At 37.3% G+C, this 20,515-nt stretch overlaps 1 protein-coding gene across 5 annotated transcripts in view; it reads right to left on the reverse strand.

Moving 5' to 3' along the window:
* Positions 1-20,515, reverse strand: part of fndc3a (fibronectin type III domain containing 3A) — a 63,122-nt gene that overhangs the window by 24,066 nt on the left and 18,541 nt on the right. For 3 of the 5 annotated variants that reach the window (XM_014475898.2, XM_023350979.1, XM_023350981.1), the window contains one exon: positions 11,404-11,479. In XM_014475898.2, coding sequence (XP_014331384.2) covers positions 11,404-11,479 — 76 coding nt within the window. Of the gene's footprint in view, positions 1-11,403; positions 11,480-13,008; positions 13,155-13,452; positions 14,179-20,515 lie in introns of those variants that run through there. The other 2 variants (XM_023350980.1, XM_023350978.1) reach the window with 2 other exon arrangements.

Consider the following 20,515-nt stretch of genomic DNA (forward strand, 5'->3'; position numbering starts at 1 on the left):
TAGTAGTAGGCCGATTACAAATATATACTGTATAATTTCCATTTATAAAACCTTTGAAAACAATGTATTTTCCTTCAACATTACAATTATGCAGTTCCGTGCTTTGTATGGATTACCTAAAATTTCTATGAAATATGATCAAATGAAAAAAAACATTCGAAGGACATGAATACATCTGCCAAGCCCAATAGGGACAGCTACAGACAAGATGTCACTCACAGCCACATCACAGAAAAACAAAAATCACTTCTTTCTGACAAACAGCATGTGACACTTGGCATTCTGACCATGATAAAACCACAGTGTTGCTTTTTGTACTGTTGTTGCATATTCATTGACTGCATTTAATTTTTTTTTTTTTTTTCAAATCCCACGGGTAACAAAAGGAAAAGATTATATTTTAAAAATACTGTCCACTTCTCAAAAGTGCTGAGAAACAACAAAGTTTCCTGCTCCTTTGTGAGGGCCGGTTCACCGGCTCAGCTCAGCTCAGAGAAGTGACAGCTCAGCAAAAAGCCACAGAGAGCAATCTCTGAGCCAAGTTTGCACATTAGCACATTTCTCTTTTCTTTCCAGACCTAAGACAGAAACAATGAGATTCCAATGCCAGAAATGGTGCAGGGGAGCAGAGGGATTCACTGACCTCCCAAACAGAATGCATGACGAAGGATTTTCTTTCATTGAACACAAAATGCTTTAAGATGAAAAAGCAGCTCTAAATGACTCGTGATAATAAACTCACAGCTGCAGAGGATGGGAGGGGAACATAATAACACACCGAAACCTTGTAAACTCACACCGACACTTAGCGATATTCCCCTAGGTGCCAGCATTCAACTTCAAGCTCTCATGGGAGCTTAACAGAAATTTCAAGCAGGTACACAGACAGTAGCCAGTTTGTTGAGAACACAACATAAAACCTCTCCACTTAAAAACTGTTGAACCTTGAAAATGACAGTTCAGGTGCAACTGACGCAGTTCTAAAGAGATGTTTGATTTTACTTTTCGGATGAAAAACTTTGTGTGCATCTCCACTTTTGTAAAGTTTTACTAGAAAATCTTCAATTTTGAGTGAAACGACAAAAACGTTAAGTACTGTGAATGTTTTCCAGATGCACTGTGCTTCCTTTACATTTCAATGACTTTAAACTTAAAAGCATGACTCAGATGCTTTATTTAATTATTTTTTGTTTTTTCATTTTGTTCTCTACTGAATGACCGGGAAGACGAAGCTTGACGTGAGCTTCACTTTGTGATAGGTTCGCAAAATGAAGACTGAGCACTTCAGGAACACTGCAAATGAACGGAGCCAATTCAGCTGAGCCAAAGTATGCTGTACCGTACACCATGATTGGCCAGAATTTTGTTGCCGTTCTTTATGCAGAAATGCACTCAGACAGCAATGCGAATATTTCACTACAACTAGTCCACTTCCACTATCCGGCTTTGTATCTGCAGGCGACATGAATATGGAATCTATATGCGACACAGTGAGAAAGTATATACATTTTTTACAATTCTTCACTAAATAACTACAATGACTGGGATTGTAACGTCTTTGTCCACAGAAAGGTATAGATATCTGAAAAAAAACAATTTAATGTCTCCATATTTCATTCTGCCTTACAAAGCTGAATGATCACAAGGATCCTTTGCACAACTATTGAAGCAGAAATCGTTATGAATAATGAATTCTTTCACTATCATGATTCAATTAATTGATTTTTCATCGATTTTGAATTGAACCATGATAGTGAAAGATTCCTACCCCTAGTAACTAGAAACAAGCAAGCAATCCCTTATTTCTGTCTCATCCCTGTGACTCAATGCGTCGTGTCAGTCATTCATGTCAAATGAATCAACAGCAGCATCACAGTGAGACAAGCTTCAGTATGTAAAGCAGTGACATTGGGGCTCTTCCAAACTGCTGATAAACTTACTTCAAACAGCTAACAAGTAGGCCTATTAAAATCAAAAAGGCAATTAAACAGTGAGTCATTTCTCTGACTGAGAACACGCGGGCACAAGGACAAATATCTCAGTTTGGGGAGAAGGTAAGAGCTCAGCCTGTATGAAGGCAATCGCTCCGACTTGGCCATCATTACTGTCGTATTAGGAAATAATTTGAGAGGGAGTTCAAAGTGTTTACTGTTAACTCCACTCACTTTTAAGGCAAATTAGGTGAAAAATATGCCACACAGTGTTCAGCGACGCACCTGCCTAATGACTGATTAAGGCAATTTTACTTCAGTGCTGCTGATGCTGACTAACAGCAAATCTGATGAATCACATTAGCATCCTGTGCGTTGTCCATTTAGATTGAAAGGCTTTGCGTGTATACACACTAAGACTAAGGGGAGAAGAACATTGGCAAGGTGAGAGTGAGTTAGAGAGAGTAGGTAAAGAGTAGGATGGGGAGGTATAGAAACCTCATGGTGTCGTAGTTGGAAAGCAACGGAGGTGATGGCGGTCGGGGTAAAGACACCCTCTCTTTTACATCAATCTGACGCACAAGCGCTGACAGATCAGAATAAAAAAAGAGACAGAAAAAAAAGAAGCAGCAGCAGAAAAAAGAGACCACCTCCCCCTCCCTCTTGTGTCAACTGGAGCATTGGTGTGCTGACGTGGCCATGGAGAGCCAGCCTTCAAGAGGGAGAAGGCACAGGAAAATAAACATTAATGATGATAAACAGATAATGGCTCCAAAGGTTTGCTTACATATATGTTTTTTTTTTCTTTGCCAATTTGAGCACCAATCTGGCTCTTCACTACTAGAAATGGGTAGATACAGGATAATAGTATGCAAGTGGTTCTTAGCCCAGGTCCACTGAGGTAGTTTGCATTAGGAAACTTGGCAGAGGTTGTGTCAAAATGGTGGCAATAATCCAAGCAAACTGTCAGATTTAATCAAATGTACGAATGAACTCTCAACTAGATTGGGAGAACAAAATGAAGCGGGGAAGATTTGCCACATAAAAGCTGGATAAAAGGAGCGAAGAATCTACAAAAGCACAAAGGAAGAGCGAAATATAAAATGGAGGCAAACATTTAAGTGCACCTTAATGAATTGTATCATTTAACAGTTTATATCAGTCATGCTTAAAAGAAACTTTATATTAAATCGATTCATTACAGGGTGATGTTTCAAGAGTTGGTCTGTTAGATGACTATTGATTACAGCTAATTAAACCCACATTTTATACTTGATTAGCTCGTGTAGATTTTAAAAAATACAAATAAGTTGCATTGTGACCATGTTGATACATAATTATGGGGAAGGCTACTGACCTCTCAGTTCACACACAGACCCTCAACACTGAGGGTAAGTGACAAAAAGGTACAGCTATAACTGTGACTGTTTAGACTTTTTTTATTAATTGAAAATTAAGTGGAAGGAAAAAGACTTGTAGAAAGTAGGCACACCTTCTACCAAGGTAATTGTGCACCCATTTCAGTTTTTGGCTGATCATTGATCTGTGAATAGTCTGACCTGCTGTGGTGACTATTGAGAACTATGAAGTGTAGACATGGACTGGTGGGCGAGTCTGTCAGTCAGCTATCTCTCACAGCAGAGTAAAAATGCCCAGTGGCTGATTTTCAGATTTCTGCAGAGTTAAAGAAGACTGGTTTCTCATGCCAGTATCAGTCAAACACAAATCTCCTAAAATGATTAACATTCATTGGTGCACTGTATACCAGATAAAACAATGCAGGTAATCTGATAGTTGCTATTACACCATTCTGTGTTTTCTTAACACCCCAGCAAATCCATAGGTTGATCGTCTTGATGACAAATAGTGATGCAATGATTCATGTAAAAGAAGCCCTGACCAAGTATTGGGTGTATAGACCATACACTACATGGCCTTTAATTCTTACAGGCTAAAGATGCCTGTCATCAATTAGCATAAGATTCCATTATAACATTACACAGCCGACTCCCCCATTGGCCAGCCTGCTTCTGTGAGCATCCAGCAACCACTGACACAGGCAGATGGATCAGGAGAAGAGAAAGAGAGGAAGTCGCGGTCTGGGTGGATCTGTGACCTAGAGTATAACAGAGGAAACCAGGCAGCAAACAACGGAAGAATTAAAAAAAGAAAAGCTATTTTTTCCCTCAGGTGTTCGTAAACTTTGATTTCCTAATATGTAGAGCCGTCCACACGACTCGCACATTCCCAGCTGTGAGTGTTTTCAGGAAGGAAGGGCATCAGTAACCTTCATGCTTATGCTTATTACAGAACATCACACCCCGCTGCAGCTATGAGCCAGACTAAACCAGAGCCAGGTAGAGGCCACAGCTGCTGGGGCGCCATTTTTCTCTCTCTCTCTCTTTGTTTTTTTTAAATAGAAAATTATTTGACTGTGTTTAGGAAATAAGGATTTCAGCAGGGTTCCATCCTGGAGCAAAATGTTAACCCTCAAAACCTGGACAGAAAACAGTTGACTTCAGATATGCTGCTTTTCATATCCCAAAGCTGAAAATTGCTGTTTTATGAAAATCTTTTCTAATCCTGTCCTGTGCAACACTCTTTGGGCAGCATGAGACGTAAACCGAGTCATTATTAAAGCTCCTCATTACAGACGCACTGAATGAACCCGGTGCACATACATGTTTGTGTTCCTGTCCTTGGAGTTTGGCAGAGGAAGTGAGGAATATGATAAAAAGTGCAAATGTGTCTGCTGCTTGGTTTGTGGCAGTGATGCAGGTCAGTAAAGAATAATACAGCCGTGAAAATAAATTTTCTTCTCAAATATTATAAAGAAATTAATTTCTAATTAAAATAAAAGGCTATTTATTCTTCTGCTTTGGAGTAGGCCTGTGAAGTCCAGTCAAAGATTTTAAATGTTAAAGAGCTAAAGAATGAAGCACCAAACTGTTTAGAGGAGACACTATTGGTGTGGTTTGTCACCTTTTGTTTTAATCCGACATTATTGCCAGTAAATCTTACAGTCAAGGTCACAATAGTCCAGCAACATTTTTCTGTGCAAGATTCAGAGCCAAGCCACTTCTGAGGTACTGAACATTATGCAGAGCTTCTGTCACAAACAAGCACAGACGAGAGCGGTCCCAATCAACTCTGGCGACAACATCTAAGCTTAAGTATGTTGGGGTGATATCTGAAGGAAATCAGAAATAAGATGAAGAGCAATGACTCAAAAACAAAATGCTGAAATTTTTTTTTTCCTTTACGCACTGCCAATTTTACCACCAAAGATTTAGAAAAAGCATCCAGTCACTTCTATGCCCAGGCTTTAAAAAGTGTCTGTTTATCTAAAGGTTACTAAGAACAGTGAAAATGTATGAAATGAGACCTTTTTATTACCAGAAATTGCAAAGCAAGAGCTTATTAGATTTAGCCCAAAGGTTTGATGTTACACGTGGAAAAATGCTGGAAATACTTTTCAAAATGCCTTGCCTCCACAGCCTATTTTTAAAAGGGTTTTAAACACATTAAAACTGCTTTTTAAATGGTGAAATAACTTTGGAACATACTGGCTCTCATACTGTTCTCATTTCAGACTGTAAAGCCTGGCAGGCGTCCATTCGTTTCTTGAAGCAGGCTTTCACACCTATTTCGGTCAGTAACTAACTAGCGTCCAGAGATGAGAACAGCAGATTTATTTGAATTTCTCTCTTTGAATCATTTCTCTCCTGGGATCTTTGTGTCTTTGTTCATTTAATCACAATTTTGCAGGAGAGAAAAAAAATACACCATTATTAAAGGAAACAACCAGTGTTTAGAGTTTAAGATCTCTAAAGTCTACATCTTGGATGCTCAAAATTTAAACCAGAGAAACATGTCTGTATATTTAAAACAAGAGAGACTACAATAACACCATTATCAGGGCTAAAATAATATTGCAAAACATTTTCATATCATTGTATCTTCTTCTTATTTTACAATTATGCACTACTACCTTTGAAATTTGTGGTTGAGAAAAAGGCTGAATGCTTTTGCAAGACACCGTAGCTATGATACCAAAGGAAATAAACTAGACAAAGCTCCCAGTGTAGGAAAAAACCCCAACGTGTTAATACAGCTATGCAATAATTAAGATCATATTTGTTAAGAGGTTCCTAATCAAACAGCTTGCAATCACGTTGACGGAAATTCTGTAAATCTTTTTGAGCACATTGCGAAAAAAAAAGACTTTAAAATTCCAGTTGAGCGAGACGGCGCTTTGTGCCCTCACCCAGAGATTGAATCATCCAAAGTGATGGTGAATCACCAGCTTTAAGCTTATCAGGTGGCAACAGATTCCAGTGATACAGCCTTTGGATCGGAAATCTTGAGAAGAAAACGCAGAGCAAAAGGGGAGCACTTTGGCTGAAGTTAGAAGGACATGTCCACTCACAGGCAAAGGTCCCTTTAAGGTAAGTTGGAAAAAAAAAAAAAAAAAAACAGAGCAGAAGGAAGCTCTTTGGCTACTCTAATTAGTTTCCTCTCGCTAAAAGGTTCCACCTTGAAGGCAGATACCAAGAAAAGCAAATGCCCTCTATAAACTGCCTATTTACAAGATTGTTCCGATTAAACAGGCTGTCATGCCCTATCACGTAGCAATTACGCACCTCCAGCTGCTAAAAATACGAGACTGAATACAAAAATTGTGGCTGGGATGGAACGAATCCTAAAAAACACGAGCAGAGGGGATCATTCTAAATTCATACCTCTATAATTCAGCCCCATTTTTAAACACATTCTGTTAAACACTCCAGTGTTAAAGATAGACACACGTATTCATGCATAACAGATACATGCACAACAGTTACCAAAGTGCACAGAGATAAGCCTGTTGTGTTCACACAACAAACCAAACAAACCACAGATGCACATTCATGCTAGCCTGCACACACACACACACACACACACGCCCTCTCTCTCTCTCGCACACACACACTCATCTTCCTCCCTCCTTGCACTGCAAGCGGTGAGTCATCCCTCTATTCGCGTCACAGAGAGATGAGTGCACCCTGTGACAGGCCAGTTAGTAGCAGTCACACTGATCTATGTGGCATCTCTTAGTTCCATGTTTCTCCTCTGATGGAAAAACTATGTATTCCAGCTCTCTATTAGGAAGTTTTACTCAGCTGATAATGGAGGGCTGGTGAGAGAGTTGAGTCAGATAAAAACTGGCAAACAGAGTTCCCTGATGTGAAAACGTTATACGACGGCATTCTGGCGCTGTCACATCACCTTCTATCTCTCTTTTTGTAGCTTTGTTGTCCAACCCTGGACACCTGGGGCCTGTTGTTTTATTGCTATTCGTATAAACCAAATGGTACTGTGGAAAAATAACATCTGCAGATTGTAAATGCTACTCTAAAAAAGACTAAATAAAAATACTGCTTCCTTTGGGTATCACTGGCTGTCATAGTATTAATATTTATCATCTTTATATCTTATTAAATGTAAACAAAAGTAAATCAAATTCTCAATTTCAAACAAAAACAGAGAAAGAAACATTGGATATGAGCATAAGGAAATATCAATAAAGGGCAGTGGATTTTGTGCTTCTAGTAATAATGTAACAAAAGGCGTTTTGAGATCAATTCCTCCCCCAGGCAAACAGTGCATTGTACTAATTCACAATTACAGCTCCCCAACGCCACCTCCTACAACTAATCCAGCTGTCCTGCGTTCATGCTGTCAACAGCATGCGAGAGCTCCACTTTATTGTTGCCGTCACAAAGCAAGCTCAATCTCTAACTACTGTGGAAAAGAAAATTACTCCCATCAGTACAAATGTGTAATGCATTTAACTCAAACACTTCTGCTCCAGCTTCCCAAAACTATAATTATACCATATGCCTTTTTTTTATTATTATTTTACATTATGATAGATTAGAAGCACAATGTAAATTTTATGTCCTGGGATACAGAACAACTGTTGCAGCACAGAATGAAGGGAAACTTTTACAGAGAAGTTTCTTTAGAGTTTACGAGACTTCAGAATTAGACTTGAAGGATTTTATTTCTTAGGGTGTATTCACACCATCCTCGTTTATTTTTGCTTTAATTGAACTCTAGTTTGTTTCCCTAGAGAGTCTAGTTCATTTGGGGAAGTGTGAATGTGTAATCAAACTCTGATGCAGGTCAAAGTGAAACCTGGTTCTCCTAAAAACCTAAGTCTTGGATTGGTTGTAGTGAACTCCAATGCAGTTTGAATGAGTATGTGGACTGGAGTCTGTTTCAAAAGCAGGAAGCAGACTATAACAAAGCATTCTGGGTAAATGAAACCAAAGCACACATGAGTGTCTAGTGCTAGCAGGAGAAATGACTTGCGGTCTTTTGCCAAAGACAAAAGAGAAACCTGACAACCGGTAAAACCAGAAGCCATTCCATTTTCTTTAATTTTGTAAGGAATGAAGTTGAGCTCAGTCTTCTTCCGAGCTTTTTACGCCATTTCTTTCAGTGGTTCTTGGTGTAGCGCCACCACATGCAAGAGTGTAAACAGGTTTCTCAAAAGGCCTAGTTTGTTTTATGTGGTTTGCTTTTTGCGAAAGCAAACCACACCAACTGAAAATTTAACAAATGTTGCAATTTTGGTTCTCAATCAAACAGAGTCTACCAGTGAAAACACCCTTAAAGTTAAACAATTAAACAAGTCTCCCTTCCATTAACAAGTCTCCCATTTTTACATCAACAACTTAAAATCACATACTAACGCTTCTTCAATGCTTTTTTAACCATAGGTTGTTGGGAAGCCCGACAGGTGGTCTTCATTCTTTCACTTGGTCAATACAACATGCATATCAAGAATTACTCCTTTTTTTTGCTTAAGTATAAGAATCAGACATGCAATCAGTGTGTTGAGGCTTAAAACATACCATCATATCCGATGCTTAAAATAGTTTCTCACCCTTACCAAATTAAGTCATGTTGACCAGTTTGCATTTCACAAGGCAGATTCAAGGTTAACACTCAATGAAGTAAGAACAAATTTTATTTTCTATTAAACACCAGAAGCATCTGGCCAATAGTGTCTAAACTACTGATAAAACTATCCATACATGAAGACCAGTAATCAGCTCAGTGGCAGTACTCTTTAGTGTTGAAAGTACCAATTGGCACACCAGGGCAGTCTTGATGAGAGTTCCCATTTAGACAAGAAATATTATAGGGCTTTAATATCACCAGATATCACAGCACAAGAACTTCTTGATACACGTGTAGACTTGTAAAAAGACTTAAATGTAAATTGTAAAAAGACTTAAATGTAATTTGTTAAAAATGCATTCATGTGTCATGCATGATTAACTCTGTATTTAAAAACATAATATAATTCCATTAAAATGTGTTGCATAATATTTTTTAAAGATGCACCATTTTCTCTAATGGCTCAAATCATACGACGCAATTATCACAGTGTGCCGACTTAGAGCTGAGACTTTATTGCTGCCAACACTTTAATTTTTGTAAAATAAAAATAAAAAAACTCGCCTTATTGCATCCTGAGCACAGCTTTTCTAAAAGGCGTACAATAATCCATACAGTAGTGACTTTAGGACACACTGACTTTTGTAAAATAAAGATTGAGTAAAAAATTATTAACCATATCAGATTAGTGTTTGACAATTTACCAAAAGCATATCGTTTTTCCAACACATCCAAGTCAATGTATCAGGATCAACTCTTAATTTTTGGACTTTTATCCAGTAATACATTTTTTGGGCATTATTTGCTTCCTCCAGGGGAGGAAGATTATTCAGATCAATTATCCATGTAATGCAGTCTGCTCTGCACAATCATACAGACTTTGATGATAACAGAGCAGAATTATCACTTTCGCGTAATAAAAGAAAATGTAAAAGCTTTTTAAAGCAAATTAAGGAAGAACTGGAGGCTATACAAAATTCCTGCTGATTAGGAAACATCAGATTTCAATATTATTGCTGAATCCCGTGTTGCAGGTTTTAGATGGAAGGAAGCATTTGCGTCATATTTTGTTTTTCTTATGTTCTAAATGCTCCATGAGCCTTAATATTGCTTTACATCTAAATAAATTAGGTATTAGAATGTTGGGGAATAGGAAACCATCAGATTAAGTGTAACCATATCAAAAATTATGGTTGTGGGGGCTATATTAAGCCCTGCTCCTCCCTCACATATAGGCTGTAACTGAGATTAACATAACATTTCGTATAGGTCTGATAAATAAAAATGGGCCAATATCAACAACAAATACTTAATTCCATCTTATTGCCATTTGTTTCTGGAGGGGGAGGAGAGGAAGTTGGTCACGTGGTATTTGTTTGGTCATGTGACACCGAAAGTGATGCAGTGCAAGATTGTGGGGAAGTTAAAGTGGAGAAGCAGAGGTGAAGTCAGCCACAATAGTGGAAAAATATATAAGTAATAAATAGTTATCTGTCATAACAGAAACATTCATATCAAATATCAATATTGGTTCAAATTTTTCATATGTGTGCATCCCTACTGGAAACACTATATTAGCAAGTGTGCTTAAGTATGCATCACAACATTAAATGAAAATCTACAGGTAGCATTAATATCTATATACTATATCTGAAGCACTATGAATAAATGCTTGGTTTCCGTTTTAGACCTCATTTTACTTTTTTGTGTAAATAATGAGAAAAGATGCCAGTTTTACTCAAGGATATCACTGTTAAAATTCTCATATTGGCTTAAATCCACTTGTGAACATGTTTTTAAACATGATTTATCTGATTTACAAATATTGTTGATTTTCAGTCATCTCCACTGTGGTACAAATGGTACATATTCTTGCAGTCCTGATAAAAGTGTAAAAATGCACAGCTCAGTTTATCTGAGAATAGTCCTTCCAGTTTCTTAGATAATTCAGTGCAACTGGTTGCTGCTTCATACTTTCTAATTATATATCTTTTGTTTGCCAAATAACAATGCAAATATAACCCCCAGGAATAAAATTATGACCAGGATGGGCACCCAGACTGGTTTGTGGCCATAAGAATGATACATTTTTATCGTTTTGAAACAAAAGAAAAGAGAAAACGTATAATAAGTAATTAACTCCACTCAGCATTAGCTTGATGTCTACACCAGCGCTTACACCACTGCTGTATTTAGCATCTTCTCCCCTGTTACTGGATAAAGTACATGACTCATCATCGACATTTTGAAATTGCACAGAGGAATTAAGGAATGAAATTCACCCAGACATTCAATTTATGCTGAAGTCAATGTTCACCAAGATTATTGTGAACTAACTATTCAGAAGAACTCTGTTTCTTCTTACATATTTTTTGTTACAGGTGTGCAATAAAAGGCTCGAATTCACATTGTACACTGCTCAAAAAAAATAAAGGGAACACTTAAACAGGTGTTTAACACTTAAAGTGTTCCCTTTATTTTTTTGAGCAGTATAAATTACCAAAGACAACTGGTCTCTTACCTGTGATACATTGAAACTGACCATCCTCTCGTCGTATAGTGAAGGCCTCACCTGGGTTTACCTGCACCAGGATTACCTGCAAAGAAACAAGACATTTCGTTTACAAATAATGAAAAGTGTGATTTATTTCCCACATTTATAAAATTAATCAAATCTGAGAATTCCCACCATGTTTGGTCTACAGTTGAACAATGGATAGCATGTACTTTCTTGAAAGTAGTAAAAATGTTATAATGCAGTCAGTGCATCAGACCAATAAGAATTATGTAATTCCTTAATTTACTCAGAAGTATTACCCCTGTCAAAGAACCTTCATCATATTTCCATCTTTTATAAAGTAAAGGAATGGAAAGAATATCTTCAATAATTATTAATGATTGGACAACTAATAAATCCCAAACTGAAGAATTTGTACCTTATTGGTCTTAATAACTTCATCTCTCTTAAACGGGTATTGAAGGTATTTTCAGGTTTATATTGCCATTTATAGCACAATCAAGTAACTGTTACCTTCAGTTGTTATAAAAATGCATCTCAAATATAACTAAGGGTAATTGTTGTACCCAATGCCTTGAAATTGGCCTGTCCCTTTAAGAACTTCCACACCTCCGTCATTAATTAAAGTGTTAAAAGCTAGATGAATGTGATATTTTCTTTTCGTTTATTACTCACTATCCCTGAAAATTGTTATATTTGAATATAAATAACGTATATTTATCTGGTTGTTAAATGTAAAAAAAATGCCCTTTATAATGTATGCTGTTGGTTGTTTGTAGACTGAAAATGCTGGGAGTTCATAGATTTAAGGCATTTAGTGGGAGTGGAAGAAATATGATGATCACCGATAAAAGACAAATTCTCCAAGTGAAACACAACCTGCTTGCCAAGACAGTAATGCACTGATTTTTTTTTTAAATATGAGCAAATAAATAAGTTGTACTTAAAATAAGGTCTGAAGACATTATTTAAGTATTTGAATGGATGAGGTGAAAGTTCAAAACATGCTTTGAAATGAAATCCTTAATATTCAGTTTGATTCACAGCTATCTCCTCCATTAGGCACTACAAAACTGCATTTTCCTTTGTTTTGTTATTCCTTTTCAAAAGAACAAATATAAAAATCATAATTAGTCAAATTGGAAATGAAAGATCTGACTTCAGATAAAACCAGAAATCAGCATTGTAAAGCTTAAATCGTACACAAAGTCACAAAAAGCAAAGAAACTGAACAAGGAAAATAAATCACAAAATCTCAGCTGCACACAGCTATAAATGTCATATCACTCTTCAGTCAAAGCTCCACCACAGTCACTGTGAGAAATGAAACCATGCTGTTCGACTCAGCTTTTTATGGAAATATAGCATTTCTGAAAATGGAAAAAAAAAAAAAAAAAAAAAAAAATTATATATATATATATATATATATATATATATATATATATATATATATATATAAATAAAGATAAAATTTTATTAGATATAATCATTTTTGATTAAACATCCACAAAATAAATATATCCTTCAATTAGCTTTTCTTTGTAAAGTCATGTATACGCATAACAAGGTTTTTGTTGCCTGGCGCTGTGTGTGGGCGCTCGTTGGTACCTCACTCTTGTGGAAGTCGCGATCATTGAATCTACACTCCTCTGGCAAAGGGCTTTGTCTGTGGTTGTCTTCAAACACTGAAATCATCAGGACCTCCATCTCTGACTCTGCTCCCATTCATGTGTTCAGGGACGATAGGAAGGAGCCTTTTGACTGCCACACACTGAGTCTCATACGGTCATACAAACCCACACAAAGCAGCGTCAGCAGTGTGTGTAGTGCGATGGTGGGGATGGTGGGAGGGGCGAGGAAGTCTAATTCAATCAGAGTCTGAGCGCTTCATTCAGTAACCTGTGATTGTTGTTTGCATTAATTATTGAAATATAAACGCAACAAAAAATTTAAACTGACCTCGTTTTCAACTGGAAGTAAGTTAAAATCAATTTTTTTAAAAAAGGAGAAAGATTTTATTTATAAAAAAGAAAAAATCTTACAGCTACTTACTGTTCCCCGCATTGCTTTCCCTCATTCAAGCGTCACTATTCACGCAGTCAAAGACAGGAAAATATGCTTCAGGGTCTACTAGACCCTCCAGAACTTCACCCGGGGATCACATGACCTGCGACGCCAACGCATCTGGCCAAGCTCATCTTTTGCAATCTTCAATTTCATCCACTCCTGGTATTCAGTCCAGGAAGAGACCAAAAAAAAAAACCTGGAGGCTCGGTTTCCTGCGCTGGGTGAAGCCCTTTATGTAAAGCGAAGCATGAAACTCATGGTTGCTCAGGTTGGCTCAGCTGCGTCTGCTCCAATCGCGGCACACGCTGCAGCAGCCTCCCTGCTGCAAGTATCCACAGCAACCCTTTCAACAATCCACAGCGACGTCTTTACCAGAACGGATTGAGGAACCTTATCAGTGCTGGCCACTCTTCGGAAGAGGAAAAGACGGCAAGATGAGCCCAAGAGGAGAGGATGAAGAATAAGAAAGACTTTTCACTTTGCTATTCTGTTTCCTTCTTTGCCTGTCACAGACTACGAGCCAGCTCAGCTAATGCCTGCTGTGCTCCTTATCGTGCCTCATTTCAATAACATTCCATCAGGGTGTGATCAGAGCAATGCTGAGCCGGTAAAGGTATAAGGGGTCCATGGCGTGGGGAGTCCTTTGTTCTGTCTTTTTCACAACAACAGCAGCAATTGCGCGAGAGAGCTGAACAACCCACGCAGCTTCTGAGGCTGAAATATATGACTACGCTATAGTCCCTCTGCCTCGCTCTCTCATGACTCTCCCTCCCCCTCACACTCCCCCTTGGCTTGCGCTCGCTCTCTCTCGCTCATTCACAGAGCGGCATGGTTACATCCTCCTAACGCTCCTGATCGATACGGAGCCGAGGTGGAGTTGCAGAACTCTGCTGCTTGTGACAGCTGCAGCCTTGAGTTTCTCCAACGTCTTTAAAGATCGTAAAGCAGCACGCTCTCCGTCAAAACAAAGGAGTTATTTGGATAGTTACAGCACATGCAGTTTGAAAGTGCTTAGTTCCTCAACATCTGCCCTCATTTACTGTGAATGGATGGGATCTTAAAGCGACAGTGTAGATCACCTGATCAGTGTTTGTCAAGTTGGCATGTACCCTGCGTCAATGATACTGCTGAATGAAAGGTGCACGAAAATGTTCTACAAAATGAAATCCTTTTGTTTTACTGCTGAGACAACAAATAACATTGATTGATGCAATTACAGAAAAGAAAAGCGAGGAATAGAAACCCGTAAGCAGTAGCGCTTGGAAGGTAAAAGGACCTCGGGGAAATATAGTCGGATTAATTATGAAAGAGGAATGTTAACAGTTTACACAGCAGACCCATTTACAAGACTTTAAATAGTGTTCAATACATTTACAATCTAATTTGGTAAATAATCTCAGAATTTACTTAATACATTGCCTTTAACCAACACCCTTTAACACACTGCTAAATTACCTAGTATCTTAGGTGATAAACTAAAACAAAGTGGTGGATCATTTTGAGGAAGTTAAATTATTTTTTTTATAGAAATATAAAAGGTGTGGTTTTTATTAGCTACCACAGGCAATTTCTCTCATTGCTTGTCTCCTTTGCCAACCAGTGAACAGTTTGGCAAAGAAGTTAATATTCCCAAAGCATCATAAAAAAAATGGTAACTATTGCGGATTAAAAACATTGGTGAAAAACATTTTTTCAAGTTTATTTAAAATTTGCATATATTGTCATTGCAGCTGCACAATAAAATCTGACCCAGTGTAACTTTAGCTGTCACTTTATATTTACTTAACATTAATCATTTAAGAAAACATTTAAAAAGTGAGCAAGGTTTTACTTTTCATCATAGATTAATTTGATCATTTAAATTCAAGTTGCAATTTCTCAAAACAAGTCTGAATAAACCATTAACTTTCGCAAAAAAAAAAAAAAAAAAAAAAACAGAAAAACTTATATTTATGTCCTCTGTAAAAGCTAAAGTCTCCATTCTCCTTTTGCCCCCATTCTTTTATTGGCATGAGCCAAACATTTTTAGGGTTACTTGGTGTACTGCTGGAAGATTGTATTAGACTGCTTGTGCAGCAAAGATGGTATAAATGTGTCCCCAAAATAAATAAATAAATAAACATATTTAAAATAAGGATATGCACAATCACAAGCAGAATTAACATTTCATGCCTACGCCTACTTAAATATTTGTCACAATTTTATCTCTGACAGGTGTGCTCCTTCACCTTCTAACGTGACAAACCACCAGCACTTTCAGAAAAGCTTTTAAGTCAAGCAAAATCAAAAGTGGAACTTTAGAAATCTATCAGGTTAGGTACGTATATATCTAAAATATATTGATGCTATATTGAATAACTACGTGTTTTCCTTTGTTTCTACAAGTAACCCCAACAGGGAGCAGTTCTGTTTACTTAGTGTTGCAACAACTCAAGACAAATCTATCAACATTTTATTCTCCATATTACGCACCAGCAAATCAAAAGATTTATGCAAGAAAAAGAACATACACTATATGCTTTTGTTATTTTATTTTCTTATTTTGGATTAGATCAGACAGACATGCTACACTGGCTGTGGATTTTTAATCACGAGTCTCACAAGAGAACTGGTTGGTATCCATAAACAAGAAGTTCATTGCTCTGGACCACCAAAGAGAAAGTAAAAAAAAGAGAAAAGAAACAGTGTTCTGACTGTCAAATACTAAGACTGGTTTAATGCCAAAGACCACAACGGAATCAGCACTTGAATTACATTTCTGGAAATGACCCTTGTCTAATTTGTTCCCTTAGTTTTTCAATGTGTGTGTTTGCCGTTAGCCATTTTTACCCAAGTCAAACCCCCACTATCACTCACATACCACTTTACCTCTCACTTCAATTATAAAATCTTCAATGAGCACCTAGTAGCACTTGAAATGAACTCTGCAGTTTTTATGAAAATTTATTAGCTGCTGTTTACACTGGAAGGTGGCATTTCCAAAAACACACAGGAAGAACAATATTCAAACACACTATCTTTGAAAGGAAAAACTGTATTGGCTACACCTGGGTTAGATTTTCCCTAAGAGGCGAGTTACAGGAGTTGCCCGGTTATGTCCAGCATACCTTCCAGAAGATGAACCTGAAAGGTGCAGCAACATCACTGCTAATTGCTTTATGATTAGCATAAATGTAAATGCATAAATCAACATTTGAACACCTGGACTGGAAAACAGCTATAACTTCACTGAGAACAGTCATCGCCTAGTTGCTCATAAAGAGCCAAACAAAAGTTTGAAGTAATTTTTTGCAGACTGTTTAACTACAAAGATAGCCTGACTAATTAAAAAGCTAAGATCAGTCTGTTTTTCTTGTGTTAGTTTAAAAAGAGATGGGCAAAAAGTATGACTTTCTATGCAAAAAGAAAAAAAAGCACTCCAGAAAACTACTGCTAAATTAAGCAAGCACCATTTCTACATTTTTGCAACGATCAAGACGATGAATGAAAAAGGCAATAAATGGAGAATAAACTTTAACAACAACTGTTTTGGGGCAGTACAAATAACCACAACTTTCCTGCTTTAGCTATGAATTACATCATCTTATACATGACAACATTTGGTGTTACCATGTATATCATTAGGGCATGGCTGTTTGCTAATCTTGGACATGTGCTTTGGAAGATTATTAAGAAGCTAAAGAGAATTATTATCCTTATTAAAATTGAAGGCAATCTAACAAGAAAGTGTCACTTCTGGGTGTATTTTTAGACAAAATACATGCCTCTCTCTACAATTTTCTTGAAATTTAAATCAATATGAGCCTACTCTTATGAGGACCAAAACAACTACCTGATTTATTAAATTATTGCTCATCTGTCTGGCAAGTCATTTTAAAATAAATGAAAATACCCAATCAATTGGCCAAAGGTCAGATTTGGCCAATTCTCTGCTAATGGTCTGTGACTGAAAAATGTGACCCCCCAAATTATTTTTTTCTTTAACATCAAAAAGAAAGGGACATATAATCATCCCTATGACTTTATCTGAGTCTTCAGGACAAACCTCCTCGATTAAAATTTTAAAGAGCTCATACAGAAGAAATATCCCTTCAGCAGTTTAAGGGGTGTTCAGAAGTCAAAAAAGTAGAAAAACAGAACAAGAAAAGAAAAAAAGGACAGCAAATAATTTATATCTTTGCAGATAGGGGAAGTTCCTCTTCAGATAAATGCAGTTGGCAAACACAAACTAACCGTTTACGGCCCTTTTAAAACTGAGACAAAATTGCCAACAAGGTACCGCTTCTACTTGAACTTTTTATTAATATTTTCCCGAATCATGGCTCAGCTGGTACAGAAAATAGGCTAAGTTACTGCAAAGCTAATTTCACAAGATTTACACAGACAACCAAGAGCTGAGATTCAGACTAATGAACACATTCAAAGAAAGATATTTTCTTTAGCTTAGAATGGGAAAAGTCTAGCCAAAAATGTTTAGATTACAAAGTCCAAAGGCTAATTCTTATTCTCCACACTGCAGAGATTTGCATCCAAGTATAACTTTTATGCAAAGAGTGCGAGGGTCAGTTAACACACATTGTCATCCAGGTGGCCACTTCTGTGTTTTATTACCCCTGAGGATGGGCCTGCTCTCTGCTCATGACAGTTAACTCTGACGTTTCTCAGCCACCGGTGACTCAGAGTTCGGGTTTCTCACTATTTGTTCCTCCTAATTGTTTACTGTGCGTTGATGCAGCATAGCAGCTGGGTGGACAGGAAACGAGAGCCAAATGACAGAGGGAAAATCCTGCCAGGGTCGGAACTAGCCAGGAACCGACGCAATCTCCCTGTAGCTGATGGTGTATACTTACGTGTGCAGGGATGATTCAAAGCAATTTGATAATCCTTAACCCTGCAGGATCCCCTGGAAGTGTTACACATGGGAACAGGTAGAAAATTTGGGGCAAAAATCTCTAGTAGTTGGTTCAACCATTTGATTTTTTTAAAAATTAATACAAAGTATTAATTTGACACAGCATTATGGATTTATTTTTTTTGCAGAAAGATATTAAACATAGCTAATGAGCAGCATCTCATGGTAAATTTATTAACATATTTAGTTAAAGCTAAAGTAAAGATGTAGTAAAATAAAGTGTGGGTGATAAGAAATAAAACATTTTATCGCAATCTTGTGGTTTATTGTGATAACGTTGGGCGATAAGAGCAATGTATTAATTCTTCTTTAGGTAGCTATATGGGTGTAACTCCAACTCCAGCAATTATAGCCCCACAAACAGAAGAACTGCTCTGGAAAAACATTCCCAATTGTAACACGCTTCTCTAACATACCAGTCACCTAATGAAGTGTGATTTACATAGTGAAAGTGCAAACAGTTCCTGCATTTAATCATATTTTTAAACTTATTTTTTATTGATCCTTTTATAGAAAATGGATGGAGAAAATGGTAAAAACAATCCTGACGATACACATAGTTTTAGGTGGATTTTAAATATTAATTGGAATTTATCCTTATAACAATAAATCCAAATTATCAGGATAAGAAATTTATCATGATATATAACAATTGAGATGATAAATGCCCACCCTTGAGTGCAATAAGCAAATACTTTGGGGTTTTCTGAAGAAAGAAGATGCAGTTAGCGGTTATCAGTATCAGTGAGCTGTTGGAAGTGATGCCAAAGGAACCACGAAAGCTTCCGTTAATATTTTCAATGGAGGCATGTCGACTGTTCATTCAGGTTGCTACTATTAAACAGGGACAAAAACATCAGTAAATATTTAGAAGGTGGATTGTTTTACCGCAAAGATGCGCAGTTTTATGCTTCTGAGCTTTTAACCTCTGTGTCCAGGGCACGCAAGATTTTAAAAAAGCTGGCAGCCTTTTGGAAATCTGAGTCAAGGTAAGTCAATCTAATAACTTAAGAGAATCGGAGCTTTGTCTCTGATTCAGCAGTGTGCTAAAGGGATATTTTGCAGGGCTTTTTGGCATCTAGACAAGCACAGATCAGCTCCGTTTCCAGATCCATAAAACTTGGACCTCTAAGCACTATAGGAAAAGCTGGACTAGATTATTTCACAATCAATAGAGACACTTTCAATCATCTTTATTTCCTAATAAAATGCAATAATAAAAAAGTAGGAGTTTGGCATTTGAATAGGAAACAGTTAAGAAATATGGAACTACTTTAAAAATCTATTTTAATAAGGAAATAAAACTTGGGGAAATTGTTCTTTATTTTTTAATATGAACATGTTCTCTGTAAACAACTCAAATACCAAAATGATCAAACCTGACATACAGAACGTAAATTGTTAACGTTAACATGCATTGACAAGTGTGCTTGTCTACGTGTCCTTGAGCCCTATACATTACAATTTGTAAGGTGCATACTTACCTCATTTAAGTGCACCTTGTGAACCAATCAACTACCAATTAACTACTAAACAAGTTGGGATATTTTGGCACCGATTGAGTTTGTGCATACCACCTACAACATGCTGGTGAGGATAGCGGTGAAAGATACTTGAAAACTTGTTCACTTTGATTCACCATGTCTGGTGAGGTGTTTCTTGGCAACAAGAAAATCTGACCTGGCTGTTTATTTGTGAATTTTTGACACAAACAAGCTGCAGTAAGCATTTCACCACCATTACAGAGCTTGGGTGTAGTTTCTAAACATTCCTTTTTCACAGCAGCTGAGCTGGCATAGTTTGCTTTACCGACTTAAACAAGGTGCCCTAAACCCTGCTGAGTCACAAATTATTCTCCTCCTTGCAACAGTTGACAAAGAGTGGGCTCACCCCCGCCATTGCAGATGATTCAGAGGCCTACCAGGAGACAAGAAGAGTGGGTTGCATATTTGTCACAACATCTCAAGCCCTCTGGTCACTTGTAAAGGGAACGCGTCCAGGGTTCTGTCTCGCCTGTCTGGTTACCACGTACAAGGCCGGTGCTAAATACGGCTAAATTAAGAGTCAGGTCTCACTATCCCACTGTAACATTAGCCCACACATAATGCGTAGCCACAAGCAGAGTAAACATTTATG

This window comes from Xiphophorus maculatus, chromosome 18, assembly GCF_002775205.1.
Source record: "Xiphophorus maculatus strain JP 163 A chromosome 18, X_maculatus-5.0-male, whole genome shotgun sequence".
Classification (NCBI taxonomy): domain Eukaryota; kingdom Metazoa; phylum Chordata; class Actinopteri; order Cyprinodontiformes; family Poeciliidae; genus Xiphophorus; species Xiphophorus maculatus.